Source organism: Hemiscyllium ocellatum, chromosome 32, assembly GCF_020745735.1.
Source record: "Hemiscyllium ocellatum isolate sHemOce1 chromosome 32, sHemOce1.pat.X.cur, whole genome shotgun sequence".
Classification (NCBI taxonomy): domain Eukaryota; kingdom Metazoa; phylum Chordata; class Chondrichthyes; order Orectolobiformes; family Hemiscylliidae; genus Hemiscyllium; species Hemiscyllium ocellatum.
Window position 1 is genome coordinate 33,742,168 of NC_083432.1, and position 16,485 is coordinate 33,758,652.

At 41.4% G+C, this 16,485-nt stretch overlaps 1 protein-coding gene across 1 annotated transcript in view; it reads right to left on the reverse strand.

Moving 5' to 3' along the window:
* Positions 1-534: 534 nt before the first annotated feature.
* The window catches only part of LOC132830994 (ras-related protein Rab-18-like), a 29,074-nt gene continuing 13,123 nt past the window's right edge, over positions 535-16,485 (reverse strand). The window contains exons 4-7 of the mRNA XM_060848999.1: positions 13,119-13,191; positions 10,307-10,425; positions 4,929-4,995; positions 535-1,956 (exon numbers count right to left, since the gene is read on the reverse strand). Coding sequence (XP_060704982.1) covers positions 1,784-1,956; positions 4,929-4,995; positions 10,307-10,425; positions 13,119-13,191 — 432 coding nt within the window. The 3' untranslated portion in view covers positions 535-1,783. The remainder of the gene's footprint in view (positions 1,957-4,928; positions 4,996-10,306; positions 10,426-13,118; positions 13,192-16,485) is intronic.

The window sequence follows — 16,485 nt, forward strand, 5'->3', positions numbered from 1 at the left end:
AACAACCAAATGTTCCAAAAGATAAGGTCTGCCACCAGTGCCACTCACAATGTTGTTCACTGCTGGGTAGTGCAGGATAATCTCTGTGAACACTTCCCTTGCAGACCTGGCATTTACTTTGGAGCTTCTGAACCAACATCTTGGTGGCAAACTCCCACCGACAGTTTGTATTGCTATTTGCATCAACCAGCAGCTGGAATGTTCCATTTTATTGTGATTAATATTGAGGACTTTCATATCTCTTGACAGCAATTATGAGTCAGAAGTTTGGCAATCTGCTCCTCTTTTTGTACAGGTTACTTCAGAGTATAGCATACACTTGTGGATTCAGCTTCTAACACATACCCCAAACCAGCAACACCTTCCTGGCTCAATTAGCACTCGCATGCTTTTTTCTAGAAAGGTCTGCTTCATTAGTGAATTCATCTTTCCGTGTGATCACATCAGTGGAATAATAATCTAGAAGGCCAACCTTACAACAAAAGGCAATTCATTCAAAACAAAATCATTCACAAGAATCAAAAAAACAAGAGATTAAGGCAGTCACTGTTTATTAAATCTGATTATTTTAAGTATTCTTGGAATTTTTTTTATAGTTTCTTTCCTGTTCTAGAAAGAAATCTGCAAATACTGTTATCCCACTTAAACCTGCACATGTCATACAAAACAGATGATACATCATGTCGAAGAATATTAATAATTAGGTTACATTTAGTGTGGAAATTATGCAGTTTAACACATAATTTACTCAATGATTAAAAACGGATCAGGTTACATATAGGAGCTCTGCATATTCGGTTATTCAAGGTAGAGCTGACAAGTCATAGGTGATGTGAAAAGATCACATTGCAATTGACTATAATAGTGTTATTTTCATCCTCCCTAGTCAGGAATGTGATTTAAAGTAAACTAAATACTGTAAACAAACTTATACAGAATGAGTGCATACATCCGATGAAGCCAGAACACTCACTGTATTCAAAAGGTCAACTCTTCATAATAGCCCTTTCAAATCTAACATTTATTGGTGGGAAAACCACCCTACTATTTAGTCTTAACAACAAGTTGTTGCACAACATAAAATTACAATTATTAACTCATGGCACTGCAAGATAACTTTGTACCAGAGGGCTAGAAAAAGATTGGAGGTGCCTTGGTATTCACGCAGAGGAACAATATAACGGAAAATGGTCCCACGATTGAATTCAAAATGTGCCCCCTCAACACAGCAACTCCCAGCACATCAAATCTGAATGTATTATTCTCTTTTGTGTGCTGAGGATGAAAAGTGACTAAAAGATCCCATATCCGAGGGTCACCTGAAATTAAGCATAAAAGGCAAGACAGAGGAAGCTTAAAAACTTTGTTATCCTGCTCCTGATGAACAGTACATTTTTAAAAATTGATATCTCTGAAAGAACGTTGAGCCATTGACAATATTGGTCCCTATAACTTAGCCAATTCACCATTCCGCAGGCTTCCATTTTTAAATGCATTAAAGCAATGAGTCAGATCAATAGGAATTCCACTTCCATAATTTCTGCTGTTAAGTTAAAATAACATATGTAAAGACAGAGAAACCAAATTAAAAAGTAGAATACATGTCAATCTGTCAAGAGAAGTATGCAAAAAAAAAGACCTCATTAAGGCAATAAGCTGTCTTATCTCATATTGCTTTCATTGTCAGAGGTCCAAGATCACAGCAGCTTCCCGCCTTTGTAGACCAAGAGTCACTACTGTTGACATAGTAACAGTATTACGTAGTGAGACAGTCCCAGTTCATTTACAACAGGGAGCAGAAACTACTACATGCTCCACCCTGACTGGATGTGCTTTCAGATAATTTCACGTTTTTATTGTGTCCCTCAGCCTGCCATAGTCCTGGTGTTTGTAGAATTTTTTCTACCACTTCTTCAAATGCACAGTTCACTCCATCACAGGTCTTAGCACTGGCCTCTGGGGAAACAGCAATCAAATAATTAGGCATTTCCCAACAGGAAAGAATAAAATGAACATAAAAGGCAAGTTTTACTACAGTGAATATTTTTTCCTTCTTGCTGCATTCATAGCAATTTACACACAAAAAAAAATCCTAATCAATCACGAATTTCACATCATTCATTTAACCCCTAGCAAAAGAGATGCAAAAGAAAATCTGCATTTAATTCAGAAAACTAATCAGGAAAATTCCTCTCAGACTTCTCAAGGTATTTGCTTTAATTTATAAATGAATGTGGGCATTTCTGACTAAACCAGAATTTAATTACCCATCCCTAAATGAATCAAGGTGAATGGAGCAAAATCCAGATGATAATATCATCTCAACTAAACAAGAAAAACATTGTGGATGCTGTAAATCAGAAACAAAGGCAAAACTTGCTGGAGAAACTCAGAGAGAAAGCAGAGTTAACATTTCAAGACTTTGACTCATCTTCCTCTCAACAGATGTTTCCACACCTGCTAAATTTCTTCAGTAATTTCTATTTTTGTTTCATAATCTCAACTAAACTTGCCTCTCCATTTTTAGACTTCAGTAGTAGCATGAAGAAAGAATAGCTGATTTTTTGGCATAAGGATCTGAAAAGGTTAACATCAGGAAGAACACACTGAGCACTACCCAGTGTAATGACGTCAAGAGAGACAAGAAGACAGAAGTTCTTCTTATGTAATATGCATATAGTGCGACTGCATGAGAGAAAGTCTTATTAACTGTACTTAATTCTCAAGATCGACAAGAGTGTGTGGCTGGAAAAGCACAGCAGGTCTAGCAGCATTGATGTTGCAAGCATATGCCCTTCATCAGGAACGTTCAACATCCCCAAAATGTCAACTCGCCTGCTCCTTGGTTACTGCTTGACCTGTTGTGCTTTTTCAGTGCCACACTTTGACTCTGACTGTCCAGCAGCCCCCACTTTCCCTCTTGACTCTCAAAATCTCTACCAAGTAGACCAAAGTATTGTAGACTCCATTCCCCATGGGCTACTATAAAGATGCAGGGATCACAACAAAGAGAGCCAAACAAAGATACATGTCCAACAGCCACTGCTCCGTTCTTCCCAATGTTGAAAGTGATAGGATTACTTTACTGCCTTGTTTTGAAATGCTCCAATGATTTCAGGTTCCACCTCAAAATGACATCAGCTATTTAACCAAATCCAATGGAACTCTAAATTAACTTTGTAGCTCCTTTGATTTAACAATTCCTCCTATTTGACAGTGCTGACACAGACTAGGAAAGTTGTGGGTTACATGTCCCACTCAGAGCGATAAGACCTTCAGACAATCAAGTTTGCTCTACCACTCGATCATGGCTGGTTGGTTTCTCAATTCCATTCTCCTGCCTTCTCCCTGTAACACCTGATCCCCTTCCCAATCAAGGACCTCTCTATCTTAATAGACTCAAATGACTCGTCTCCACAGCTTTCTGTGACAATGAGTTCGACAGATTCACCACTCTATGGCTGAAGAAATTACCCCCCATTTCAGCTCTAAAGGATTAGCCCTTTACTCTGAGACTGTACCCTTGGATCCTAGTCTCTCCTACTTGTATAAACATCTTCTCCATGTTCATTCTCAGTATTCTGTCAGCTTCAATATGATCCCCTTCATCTTCCTAAACTCCATAGAGTACAGACCCAGAACCTTCAACCGCTCCTCATGTGACAAACCCTTATCCCTGGGATAATTTTCATAAACCTCCTCTGGACCCCTTCCAATGCCAGCATATCTTTCCTTAGATATAGGCCCATTATTGCTCACAATATTCTAAATGCAATCTGATCAAAGCCTTTGAGCTTCAGCAATAGATCCCTTTCCTTGTCTTCTAGTCCTCTTGTAATGAATGCTAACATTGCATTTGCCTTCCTAACTGCCAAATGAACTTGCATGTTAGCCTTAGGAGTCCTTCTTCAGGATTTTCTCGAGTCTCTTCATGCTTCACAAATCTTTCTGCATTTAGAAAATAGTCTTTGCCTTTATTCTTCCTCCCAAAGTGCAAAATCTCACACTTTCCCACATCTTATTCCATTCCTTGCCCATTTTCCTAGCCTATCCAAATCTTTTTGCAGCCTCGCTGTATCCTCAACACTACCTGTCTCTCCACCTACCTTTGTGTCATCTGCAAACTTAGCAATAATGCCATCAGCTCCTCTGTCCAGATCATTCAGGTCTGTGTGAATGGTCCCAACACTAGTCACTGGCTGCCCTTTTGTCCCCACTCTCTGCCCTCTGCCAGTCAGCCAATCCATCATGCATGCCTGTACCTTGCCTCTAACACCATGGGCTCTTATTTTATTTAGCAGCCTACTGTGAAGCACCTTGTCAAAGACCTTCTAGAAATAGATCACATCCACTGGCTCTCCTTTGTCTAACTTGCTTGTCACCTCCTCAAAAAATTCTAACAGATTTGTCAGGCATGACCTCCACTTGGTGAAGCTGCATTGACTCAGCCCCATTTTACCATGCACTTCCAAGTACTTTGTAAATCTCTTCCTTCATAGCCATGTTAGTGAATCTCAGGAAGAACAATAGGAATGTAACAACGATGTTCCCAGGATTCCCGTGCTGAAGTAAGGGAAAAGGGGAAATGATCATAGAAAGGTACCAACTTGCTGAACTGCAATGATTATTGGAAGATCGACACTGACACACGCACTGGAGAACATCAGGGAAGACAGGATTGAACTTAGCTCAACACAATGCCTTTCATCTTAACCTTCTTCCTATCTTTAAAATAACTGAAGATTCACCATTGGGGCTTGCCAACAACGATCAGTCATTTGAGAACTAGAGGGTGGTCAGACCATATGGAACATGGCCATGTCAAGGAATCAATGCCTCGAGGCATGAGGTGAAAACTGAACTGGCAAAAATAGAACTGGAAATGTAAAAGAGCAAGAAATAAAAACGGCCAAAAAAATAGAGCTTACCGATAAAAAGCATTGAATGTTTTCTGGCAAACCTCAGCCCTTCATTCCGGTCAACCTCACGGTTTTGCTAACAAAAAGAAAAGGAAGTTTTAGACAATTTTTAAAGCTATCAATGGAGACCAAAATTTACTGAACAAAGTAGATTTATCAATGTTAAAGAGCACTAAGTCTGCATTTGAATTTGCAAGTGAAAAGGTATGATGGAAAATGGCACAATGTTTTATTCTCCTGTTACAGAAGTCATAGAATCCCTACAGTGTGGAGACAGGCCATTTGGTCCAACAGGTCCACACTGACCCTCCGAAAAGTATGCTACCCAGACCCATTCCCCTATTACTTTACATTTCCCCTAACTAATACACCTAACCAACACATCCCTGAATACTACGGGCTATTTAGCATGGCCAATTCACCTAACCTGGATTGTGGGAGAGAACCGGAGCACCCGGAGGAAACCCACATAGACACAGGGAGAATTTGCAAACTGCACACAGATAATTGCCCATGGCTAGAATTGAACCCAGGTCCCTAGTGCTGTGAGGCAGCAGTGCTAACCACTGAGCCATCATGCTGCACATAGTCTCCAGCACCAATGAAGTAACCAGTGTTATTTGGCTAGCATGAAAAATTACATTCACAACTCTGCCACTATAATTACCTTCTAACTTCAGCCAAGTTTCTAAACAATGCAAAAACTGGCTTCACAACCAGCTTTATTTAATTGAATGAACACAAATGAAGTGATCCATTATAGCTATTAGAGTATCAAAGAAAGTTAACTCTTGGTTTCTATCCACTTCAGCTGGATATTTTAAAATATTACAAATTCTTCTTTCCACACCCAGCGTGCATAAAAATGCAAGCTCGTCAACTATTCCTTTCCTGCAAAAAGCAAGCATCTTTTCGTTTCATCGAGGGTTCTTCCAAGGCTTCAACAATGCCATCCTTCTCCCAGACTGTCTCTTAACTCTTTAGCCGGGAGATCCAAGATGGCGGCGACTCAGCAAGTCTGAGTTTACAGAGCTCTTCCCAAAACCTGGGTAAAGTGAGTTACTCACCCCCACCACACTTACCAAACCACCCAAAAACATTTTCTAACCTTAATTAGCTGCTTACTATTATATTTAAGCAGTTTAATATTAAGTGGATAATGAGTAAACCAAAGGGATCCCGCAGCTCTCAGAAAACAAAGACCCCTCCCCCACCCTCCTCTCCTCCTCCGGCTGCAGCTGATGTAAAAACAGGCCTTGAAGAGATGATTGCCAGGCTGGAAACGACACTCGTCAATTTCATCGCAGAATCCAGACAGAGATGGAACTCATTCGAAGAAAAGCTGCAGAAACACAGCCAGGCTCTAGAGGAATTACAGGGCCGAGTGAAGGGGGCGGAGCTAAAGGCCACGACCTCCGAGGCTGCAGCACAAACAGCTGCAGAACAGGTGCAAGCTCTGGAGCAGAGAGTCCGGGCCTTTGAAATCTACATGGATGACCTGGATAATAGAAATCGGAGAAAGAATATCCGTCTTCTGGGCCTCCCTGAACAAGAAGAGAAGGGACAGTTAGCAGTATTTCTGGAGCGATGGCTGCCCCAGCTTTTAAACCTGGGGGCTGAAACTGACCGGGTAAGGGTGGAGTGGGCCTACCGGGTCGCAGTACGCGGATCTGTCCCAAACCAGCGCCCACGCCCGGTCCTGTTCCGGCTGCAGAGTTATAGGGAGAGGCAGATACTCCTGGATGCCTCCAGAAATCTTGGAAAGGATCCTAAAGCCATGATCCATGAAGGATCCAAGATTATGTTATTTCAGGACTTCTCCCCGGCTTTGGCACGAAGGAGGAAGGCGTTTGATGAGGTGAAGAAATGTCTAAGGAACTTAAATATTCAATACACCTTACGCTACCCAGCGACGTTATGCTTTACCCACGAAGGATCCGAGTATAATTTTAGATCACCAGAAGAGGCTAAGGAACTTTTAGACTCGTTTAAATAAATCGTAAGAGACAATTTATGTTGGCTTGCCTCTTCCACACTCCGTGGGGAGAAGTGGATACTTTACTTTACTTTTGCTTCTGGGAGCAGGGTTGTCTTCCCTTGCTATTTTATGTTATTATACTTAACTGTAATCTGTTGGAGTTGTAATTTTATAGTTATGTGTGTTTGTACGTGGCATTGATGCTATCAGATATACTCAGGTATGGGTGGGGAGGGGTGGGGGTGGGGCGCTCACTGTTAACTCTAGCTCGGTATTATATCTAAATCCTATAAAGGAGCGCCCGGGTCAAGGGTGGGACACTGTTTGGGAGAGGATATGGTGGACCTTTAGAAAGGAAGTAAGGCCCCCTGAGAACAAGGGGGAGGATCTCCATTCAAACATGTTTTTTTTTTGTTCTTATTGTTTGGAAATAGTTTCCTTTTTATTATACTGTTATGAGTGTATTAGAGAACATTTTCTCTTGTTTGAAGGATGTAAGTGACTCAACTATACACTCTGGATAATTGTGGATTAGATTAGTAGTTAACTGAGTTTCATTGTTTTTCTTTCTTCTTTAGTATCATTCCTTTGAATTTTGATGATTATATATTTAAGATCTATTTTTATATTAATGTTTGTGCTTGAAAGTTCTGTTTATTTTTGTAAATCTGTCAAAATATTAAATTTCTAATAAAAATATCTTTAAAAAAAAACTCTTTAGCCTATGGATCACATTTGCTGCATAAGGAATGCAAGGGTTAAAGCTGAAAAGGGTGAAATATAGTTTCAGTTCAAAATGTTTCAGTAGAATAAATGTAAGCAGTATTTGAAGGTTAGGCACATGTACTCAAAAGACCCAGGCCAGGAAGTGAGTGATACAAACAAGAATGCAGTCTGGACTGCACAATCAGCAGAATAAGGGGAGGCCTTGGATGGACTCAAAGCCTGTATGTACTGTGGGAAATAAATAACATCTTGTTATGCACTTTAGTAAGGCATTCGATAAGGTTTCCCATAGTAAACTAATAGAGAAAGTGAAGTCATATGGTGTGCACGGTGCTCTAGCTAGGTGGATAAAGAACTGGTTGAGCAGCAGGAGACAGATAGTAGTAGTTGAAGGGAGTTTCTCAAAATGGAGAAAAGATGACCAGTGGTGTTCCACAGGGGTCAGTGTTGTTTGTGATATACATAAGTGATCTGGAAGAGGGCACTGTTGGTATGATTAGCAAGTTTGCAGATGACACAAAGATTGGTGGAGTAGCACAAAGCATAAGGGACTGTCAAAGAATACAGGACAATATAGATAGACTGGAGAGTTGGCAGAAAAGTGACAGATGGAGTTCAATCCAGACAAATGGAAGGTGATGCATTTAGGCAAGTCTAATTCTAGAGTGAATTATACAATGAATGGAAGAGCCTGGGTAAAGTTGATGGGCAGAGAGATCTGGAAGTGCAGGTCCATTGTACCCTGAAGGTTACTGCACAGGTGGATAGAGTGGTCAAAAAGGCAAAGAGTATGCTTGCCTTCATTGGACAGGGTATTGAGTAGAAGAGCTGGCAAGTCATATTAAAATTGTACAAGACATTGGTTCGGCTGCATTTAGAATACTGTGTACAGTTCTGGTTGCCACATTACCAGAAGGATGTGGACGCTTTGGAGAGGGTGCAGAGAAGGCTTATGAGGATGTTGCCTGGTATGGAAGGTACTAGCTATGAAGGTAGGTTGAGTAGGTTAAGTTTATTTTCATTAGAAAAAAGAAGATTGAGGGTATATGAAGGGTATAGACAGGGTGGATAGAGATAAGCTTTCTCCCAGGGTGAAGGATTCAATAATGAGAGGTCACTCTTTCAAGGCGAGAGGTAAACAGTTTAAGAGGGATACAGATGGCAAGTCCTTCACACAGAGGATGGTCGGGGTCTGTAACGCATTGCCAGCAGAAGTGGTAGAGGCAGGCATGGCCGATTCATTTAAGATGCGTCTGGACAGATGCACGAGTAGGTGGGGAGTTGATACGTAGGAATTGGGCAACAGGTTTAGACAGTAACTTGGATCAACTCAGGCTTGGAGGGCCGAAGGGCCTGTAAGTTTTCTTTATTCTTTGTTCTTATGATTATAAATTGACCAGATTAGAAGTTGAATATCCTTCAAATACTTTCCATTTCTTCTTCAATTTTATGATTTCAACATTTTGAGTTGAAGAGTGGTCAAAAAAAGTCAAATTCATAAATTGTAGACATTTGCCACTTAAAAAGGGCTCTACAAACTATGACACACAAAAGGCATTTGAGAGCACTAATGTCTTTGGCAACTCAATATTTGAAAAAAGTGCTGACTTTTTTTCTTTAATATTAACCTGTAGGATGTGGAAATCTCAGGTTTGCTGAGATTTATTGCCGGTCCCTAGTTGCCATTGAGAAGGTGTTGGCGAGCTGCCTTCTTGAACCGCTCCCGTCCACTTACTGTTATCTGAGAATATTTGATGAATGTCTGCAGTGTATCTTGCAGACAGTAGACAGTGCTGCTGAGTGTCAGTAGTGGAAGGAATAATAGATGTGGTGTTGGACTGCCTTGTCCTGGATGGTGTCAAGCATCTTCAGTGTTGTAGCTGCACCAAATCAAGCAAATGGGAAGTATTCCTTCACACTCCTGACTTGTGCCTTGTGAATGATGGACAAGCTTTGGGGAGTTACTTGCTGCAGTATTCCTAGTTTCTGATCTCCTCTTTAGCCACTGCGTTTATGTGGCAAGTCCGATTGAGTTTCTGATCAATGGTAACCTTAAGTATATTGACAGTGGGGAATTCAGCAACAGTAACACTATTGAATGTCGAGGGGCAGTCGTTAAGATTGTTTGTTATTGGATATGGTCATTGCCTGGCATTTGTGTGGCATGAATGGCACCAGCTGCTTGTCAGCCCAAGCCTGGATATTGTCAAGATCTTGTTGCATTTGAATACTGCCTGCTTCAGTATCTGAGGAATCGTGAATGATGCTGAACATTGTGCAAACATCGGCAAACATCCCCACTTCTGTCCTAATAAGGGAGGCAAGGTCATTGATGAAGCAGCTGAGGTTGGTTAGGCTGTGGACACTACCCTGAGGAACTCCTGCAGAGATATGCTGGAGCGAAGATGACTGACAATCATCACTATCTTCCCAGGTGCTAGGTTTGACTCCAACCAGTTGAGAGTTTGCTCCAATATCCACTGTTTCCGAGTTTGCTATTGCTTCTTGATGCCACACTTGGTCGAATGCAGGTCTGATGTCAAGCGCCAGTCTGACTTCATGTCTGCAATTCAACTCTTGTCCATGTTTGAATCTAGGCTATAAATGAGGTCGGGAGCCAAGTGGCCCTGGCAGCACCCAAACTGAGCATCACTGAGCTTCTAAAATATTTTAAAAGATTTACCTTATCAATCTTGTTGCCAACAAGCATCTTTACAATTCCATGCTTTGTGCTGAAGGTTTCCAATTCATTCAACCAATTATCGAGCTTTCCAAAGGTTTCTCTCCTCGTGACATCATATACTGTAATAAACACCTTCATTTTAGAACAATAGTTTACTATAAGCCAATCTACAGAAATGTAATGTCTGAGCTACCTTTCTTTAAACTTATATTTTTCACAGAATAAGCGTGTCATTGGTTCAGCCAGTATTTGTTGCTGCCCTTAGGAAGGTGGCTGCAGCATAAATAATTCAAAACATTGCCCAGAAATTATGTAATTGTGTCTGTAAATTTGCATTGCTCAGTCAATCAGAAAAGACCGCAAAAATGAAAATGTTTTACTTTTATAACTGGTCAGATGCAAATTCCAGATGCAAAACTACCAGTTTGCTTTGGTCAGTTAATATTAACGCAATCTTTCCAAATACCAATTCATGTTTGCTGTAAATAAATAAATAAGGGTAGTAGATTTGCAATGCACAAATCATGTATTGTTAGTGAACCGAATTTCCTTAAAATTGCATCTGAGAAACAAGTAAACAAATTCAACTTAAGTGCACTCCAGGTCATAACTCCCTTATAAATGATATACAGTACCATTATAATTCAGTCAAACATTTTAATCAGCTGATTGAGAAGGATGGATAGAACAAAACTAGGCTTCCACTTCCTGCATCAAATTTAATTGCTGGATAATTGACATGCAATACAAAGTAGAACAGCTGTCTCTTTATGCTCTTCAAACAAAAAAGGAACAGCTGAGGTCTGAGGTCTTTAAAAATACAAAAACAAAAAAAAAGGTTTTAATGGACCAGACACAGAGCAAGTATTTTCTCTTGGGGAAAGAGTAAAATTAGAGGCGATCACCAAGAAATCAGAAAAAATGTCTTTACCTTGAGTGTAGTGAGAACTCCCAGCACTGGTTAATGTGAATACAATTGGAGGTGTAGTGGACAGCGAAGAAGGTTACCTCAGATTACAACAGGATCTTGATCAGATGGGCCAATGGGCTGAGAAGTGGCAGATGGAATTTAATTCAGATAAATGCGAGGTGCTACATTTTGGGAAAGCAAATCTTAGCAGGACTTATACACTTAAACGGTATGGTTTTAAGGAGTGTTGCTGAACAAAGAGACCTTGGAGTGCAGGTTCGTAGCTCCTTGAAAGTGGAGTCGCAGGTAGATAGGATAGTGAAGAAGGCGTTTGGTATGCTTTCCTGTATTGGTCAGAGTATGGAGTACAGGAGTTGGGAAGTCATGTTGCGGCTGTACAGGACATTGGTTAGGCCACTGTTGGAATATTGCATGCAATTCTGGTCTCCTTCCTATCAGAAAGATGTTATGAAACTTGAAAGGGTTCAGAAAATATTTACAAGGATGTCGCCAGGGTTGGAGGATTTGAGCTATAGGCAGAGGCTGAACAGGCTGGGGCTGTTTTCCCTGGAGCGTCAGAGGCTGAGGGGTGACCTTTATAGAGGTTGACAAAATTATGAGGGGCATGGCTAGGATAAATAGACAAAGTCTTTTCCCCAGGGGTGGGGGAGTGTAGAACTAGAAGGCATAGGTTTAGGGCGATAGGGGAAAGATATAAAAAGAGACCTAAGGGGCAACATTTTCACGCAGAGCGTGGTACGTTTATGGAATGAGCTGCCAGAGGATGTGGTGGAGGCTGGTACAATTGCAACATTAAAGAGGCATTTGGAGGGTATATGAATAGGAAGGGTTTGGAAGGATATGGGCTGGGTACTGGCAGGTGGGACTAGATTGGATTAGGATATCTGGTCAGCATGAACGTGATGGACCAAAGGGTCTGTTTCCATGCTGTACATCTCTATGACTCTAACAGGTGCATCTATAGAGACAAGACATGCATTTGGGAGAATGAGAATAGCAGGTTGAACTGATAGAATCAAAGATGAAAAGGATAAAAGAAAGTTCAAGCAGAGCACAGAGTCAGAGTCAGAGATGTACAGCATAGTGAAAGACTCTTTGCTGGTCAAAAGCAATCACATAACTAATCTAGCTCCATATGTATGCCTCAACATTGCAAGAACATATCTAAATTCTTCATATGAGAGTTTTATTTGTCAGACTGATTCATCCAATTCTGTCCAGTATATTCTATTTACAAATGGTATCATGTTGGAGCTACCAGCAACCACAATACCAGATAGTTCAAGGTCAACCAATAGGCACACTCGCAAACAAAAAAAAAACATCAGCACTCTTTCTCAGTCCACTCGGTAAGGTTAACTAGAGCTTAAGACTGGCTACAAAGGAATACTTGCTCAGAACACAAAGTCCCAACAATCTGGGAAGCTCCGTACAGCAGTTTTTAACTTAGAGATCAATCTAAACTGGAGAAAGTAATTTAGACCATGCAACACACTTGGTTAATACTCGTGTACTGAAGCGAAAGTTAACGTCTTCATGGTTCCTGAGCACCACAGGCTGTTCTGAGAGAGACAACCAGTATCAAGTTTAATCCACCATAGAAGGTGAAAAAACAAGGCTTTTATGGTGACCTCTAATTATATTGTATATGAGTCTTCTCCATAAACTTAAAGCAGAAACTGTACTAACAACACATGCTGGAATTAGCCCACTGAACTAAATGTTGCACAATAACCACTTCACAAATGGCTCATTTCAGTTCCAAAACATTTTTTTGGTCAACTCTGTTGCAACATCACAGAGGTTTGTACATTCATGCCGATCTTGCAAGAGAGAAGGATTGTGAATGACACACAATCTCCGATTCAATAAACTCCTTACCCAAAATAACACCTTGAGCACCTCTGTAATAACTTGGTGTTAATGTCCGGAATCGCTCCTGTCCAGCCGTGTCCTATCAAAGCAAAAATAAAATCTGAAAAGTAAGGCTGAAGGAACCTGCAATGCAAATGAACAACAATTACAATAAAGCAAAGATATGGATAGAGCATGTTGGCAGAAGGGCATCGTTCAATAATGGTCCTGATTAATCCAAGATCATTCTTCTATCAAAACGACTCTCTCAAAATCTTTAAGGTACTCTTTACAGCATTGAGATACGTTTTAAATGTTAAGACGAACACGTGGGATTTTCAACATATTCAAACATTTGAAGTTAAATGTGGAGAATACATTGGTCTGAGATCATTCAAGCCTGGGGATAATGTCATTTTCACAAATTAGGACCATTCTGGACCTTATTAATGGGCAACAGAGAGTGAGAGAGTCAGAAATCAGGAAAGTAAGCTTACAGAGATAAGCCTGAGAGTTTGATTCTTGAAAGATTAAGGAGAAACTAAATTGGATGAAAAGGTTCCACGATTTTGACATTTAGCATACATTTTTTAAAAATAAGCACCTTTGTTTTTTCCCTTTTCGGCAAAAGTGGGATGATCGAAGGACACCCAGACTGATTGTCAGTCCATTGAACCAGTCCTTCTGCAGTTAACAAGTCTTGGCAGGGGAACAGAACCCAGACCTTCTGGTCCAGAGGTAAGGACGCTATCCTTTGCAGTGCAAACTTCTTGTAAGATCATGATTAGCTACCAGAATATTGCTTATTTCATCACCTAAAGTAGCAGAGATGATCACATCCTTCTGGTTGATTTCACCACATTTCTCCATCTTCCGGTCAGATAGAAACAGAGATGTGGCTTAATTTCCTTCACAATCACAAACGACAAAGGCTAGATTGGTGCTACAATTCTGAACCGAGCCGAACCCGAAATGGCTTATTCAGAAGTAATAGAACAAAAAGTAAACTTTCCAATGGAGTGTGCAAGAGGCCATTCCAGGAGCAGCACCAGGCAAAGTGGGCGGCACGGTGGCACAGTGGTTAGCACTGCTGCCTCACAGCGCCTGAGACCCGGGTTCAATTCCCGACTCAGGCGACTGACTGTGTGGAGTTTGCACGTTCTCCCAGTGTCTACGTGGGTCCCTCCGGGTGCTCCGGTTTCCTCCCACAGTCCAAAGATGTGCGGTCAGGTGAATTGGCCATGCTAAATTGCCAATAGTGTTAGGTAAGGGGTAAATGTAGGGGTATGGGTGGGTTGCGCTTCGGCGGGTCGGTGTGGACTTGTTGGGCCGAAGGTCCTGTTTCCACACTGTAAGTAATCTAAATAGCTATAACAACTCAAGAGTCAGATGTACAGTAAGAAAACAGACACTGCAGTCCATCTCGTCCATGCTGACCAGATATCCTATTTACCAGCACATGGTCCATATCCTTCTAAACCCTTCCTATCCATGTACCCATCCAGATGCCTTTTAAATGTTGCAATTGTACCAGCCTCCACCACTTCCTCTGGCAGCTCATTCCATCCATGCACCACTCTGCATGAAAAATCTTCTCCTTAGATCCCTTTTAAATCTACCAAACAGTACTATTTGCATGCCAAACATCATTAGCAGCAAGTGATTAGACAGAGCTAAGCAATCCCCACAACCAACAGATCAGATTTAAGCTCCAGTCAAGAGTGGTGGTGGACAATTAAAAGAACATGCTGGTGGAGATGGTTCCACAACATTCCCCATCCTCAGTGATGGAAGAGTCCAGCACATCAGTACAAACAATAAGGCTGAAGCATTCACAATTATCTTTAGCCAATTTAATTCCACATGACATCAAGTCCTGAAGAAAGCATTGGTTAGTGCAAAGGATATGAGCCCTGACATCAGTTTCACAACCGTACAGAAAATGTGTGCTCCAGAGCGTGCTGCCCCTAGCCAAGCTGATCCAGTATAATTACAACACTGGCATCTACCTGAAAATGTGGAAAATTGCCCAGGTGCATCCTGTACACAAGAAACATGACAAATCCAATCTGGCCAATTACCCCCCAATCAGTAAAGTGATGGAAGGGGTCATCAATTGTGCAATCAAACAGCAGCTGCTCAGTGGTCCCCAGTTTGAGTTCTGCTAGGGCCACTCAGCTCCTGACCTCATTACAGTCTTTATTCAAAGATGATAGAAGCACTGCATCCCAGAGGGGAGAGTGACAGCCCTTGATGTCATAGCCACATTCGACCGAGTATGTCATCACGGAGCCCTAGTAAAAGTGGAATCAACAGGAATCAGAGACAAACTCTCCACTGGTTGGAGTCAAATCTGGCACATCAGAAGACGGTAATGGTTGAAGAAGGTCATTCATCTCAGCTCTAAAACATTGCTGCAGGAATTCCTCAGTGCAGTGTCCTGGGCCGAACCATCTTCAACTACCTCAGTGATCTTCCATCCATCATAACTTCAGAAGTGGGACATTCACCAAAGATTCCATCATGGTGAACATCGTTTACAACTCCTCAATTCAAATGCAGACAGGCTTGGATAATATTCAGGCTCAAGCTTATAAACTGGTAAGTAACATTTGTACCGCACAAACTTCAGGCAATCATCATCTCCAATTAGAGATAATTTAACCAATGCTGCTTAACATCTGATGGCATTACCATAACTGAAACCCATTACCCTCAATATCCTGGAGGTTACCACTAACTGAAACTCAACTGGACTCACTATATAAACGCAGTGGCTATAATGGCAGGTCAAAGGCTCACTTTCTGACTGCCCAAAGCCTGTCTATCATCAACAAGGCACAGGTCAGCAATGTGACAGAATACTCCCTACTTGCCTGGATGTGTTCAGCTCCAATGACACGCATGAAACCCGAGTTGTCCATCCTGGACAAAGCAGCCTGTTTGCCTGACCCCAAGTCCACAGGCAACTACGCCTTCCACCACCAAGGCTCAGTCGCAGCAGTGTGTACTATCTACAAGATGCACTTTAGAAATTCCAAGATCCTTAGACCAATCACTTCTATCTAGAAGGATAAGGCCAGCAGACACATGGGAAACCACCCTTGCAAGTTCCCTCCAAGCCACTCACCACTTGACTTGGAAATATTTTGTCATTCCTTCACCCTTGCTGGGTCAAAATCCTGGAATTCCCTATCAGTACTGCGGCTCTACCTACAGCACATGGACTGCAGAGTTCAATAAAGCAGCTCACAATCACCTTCTCAACAGCAACTAGAGATAAATGCTGGCCAGCCAGTGACACCCACATCCCACAACAGAATTTAAAAAAATGTGTCCACTTTAATCTATAAATATTATTTATCATCTGAAGTTTCCTTCCACTCCACATTCC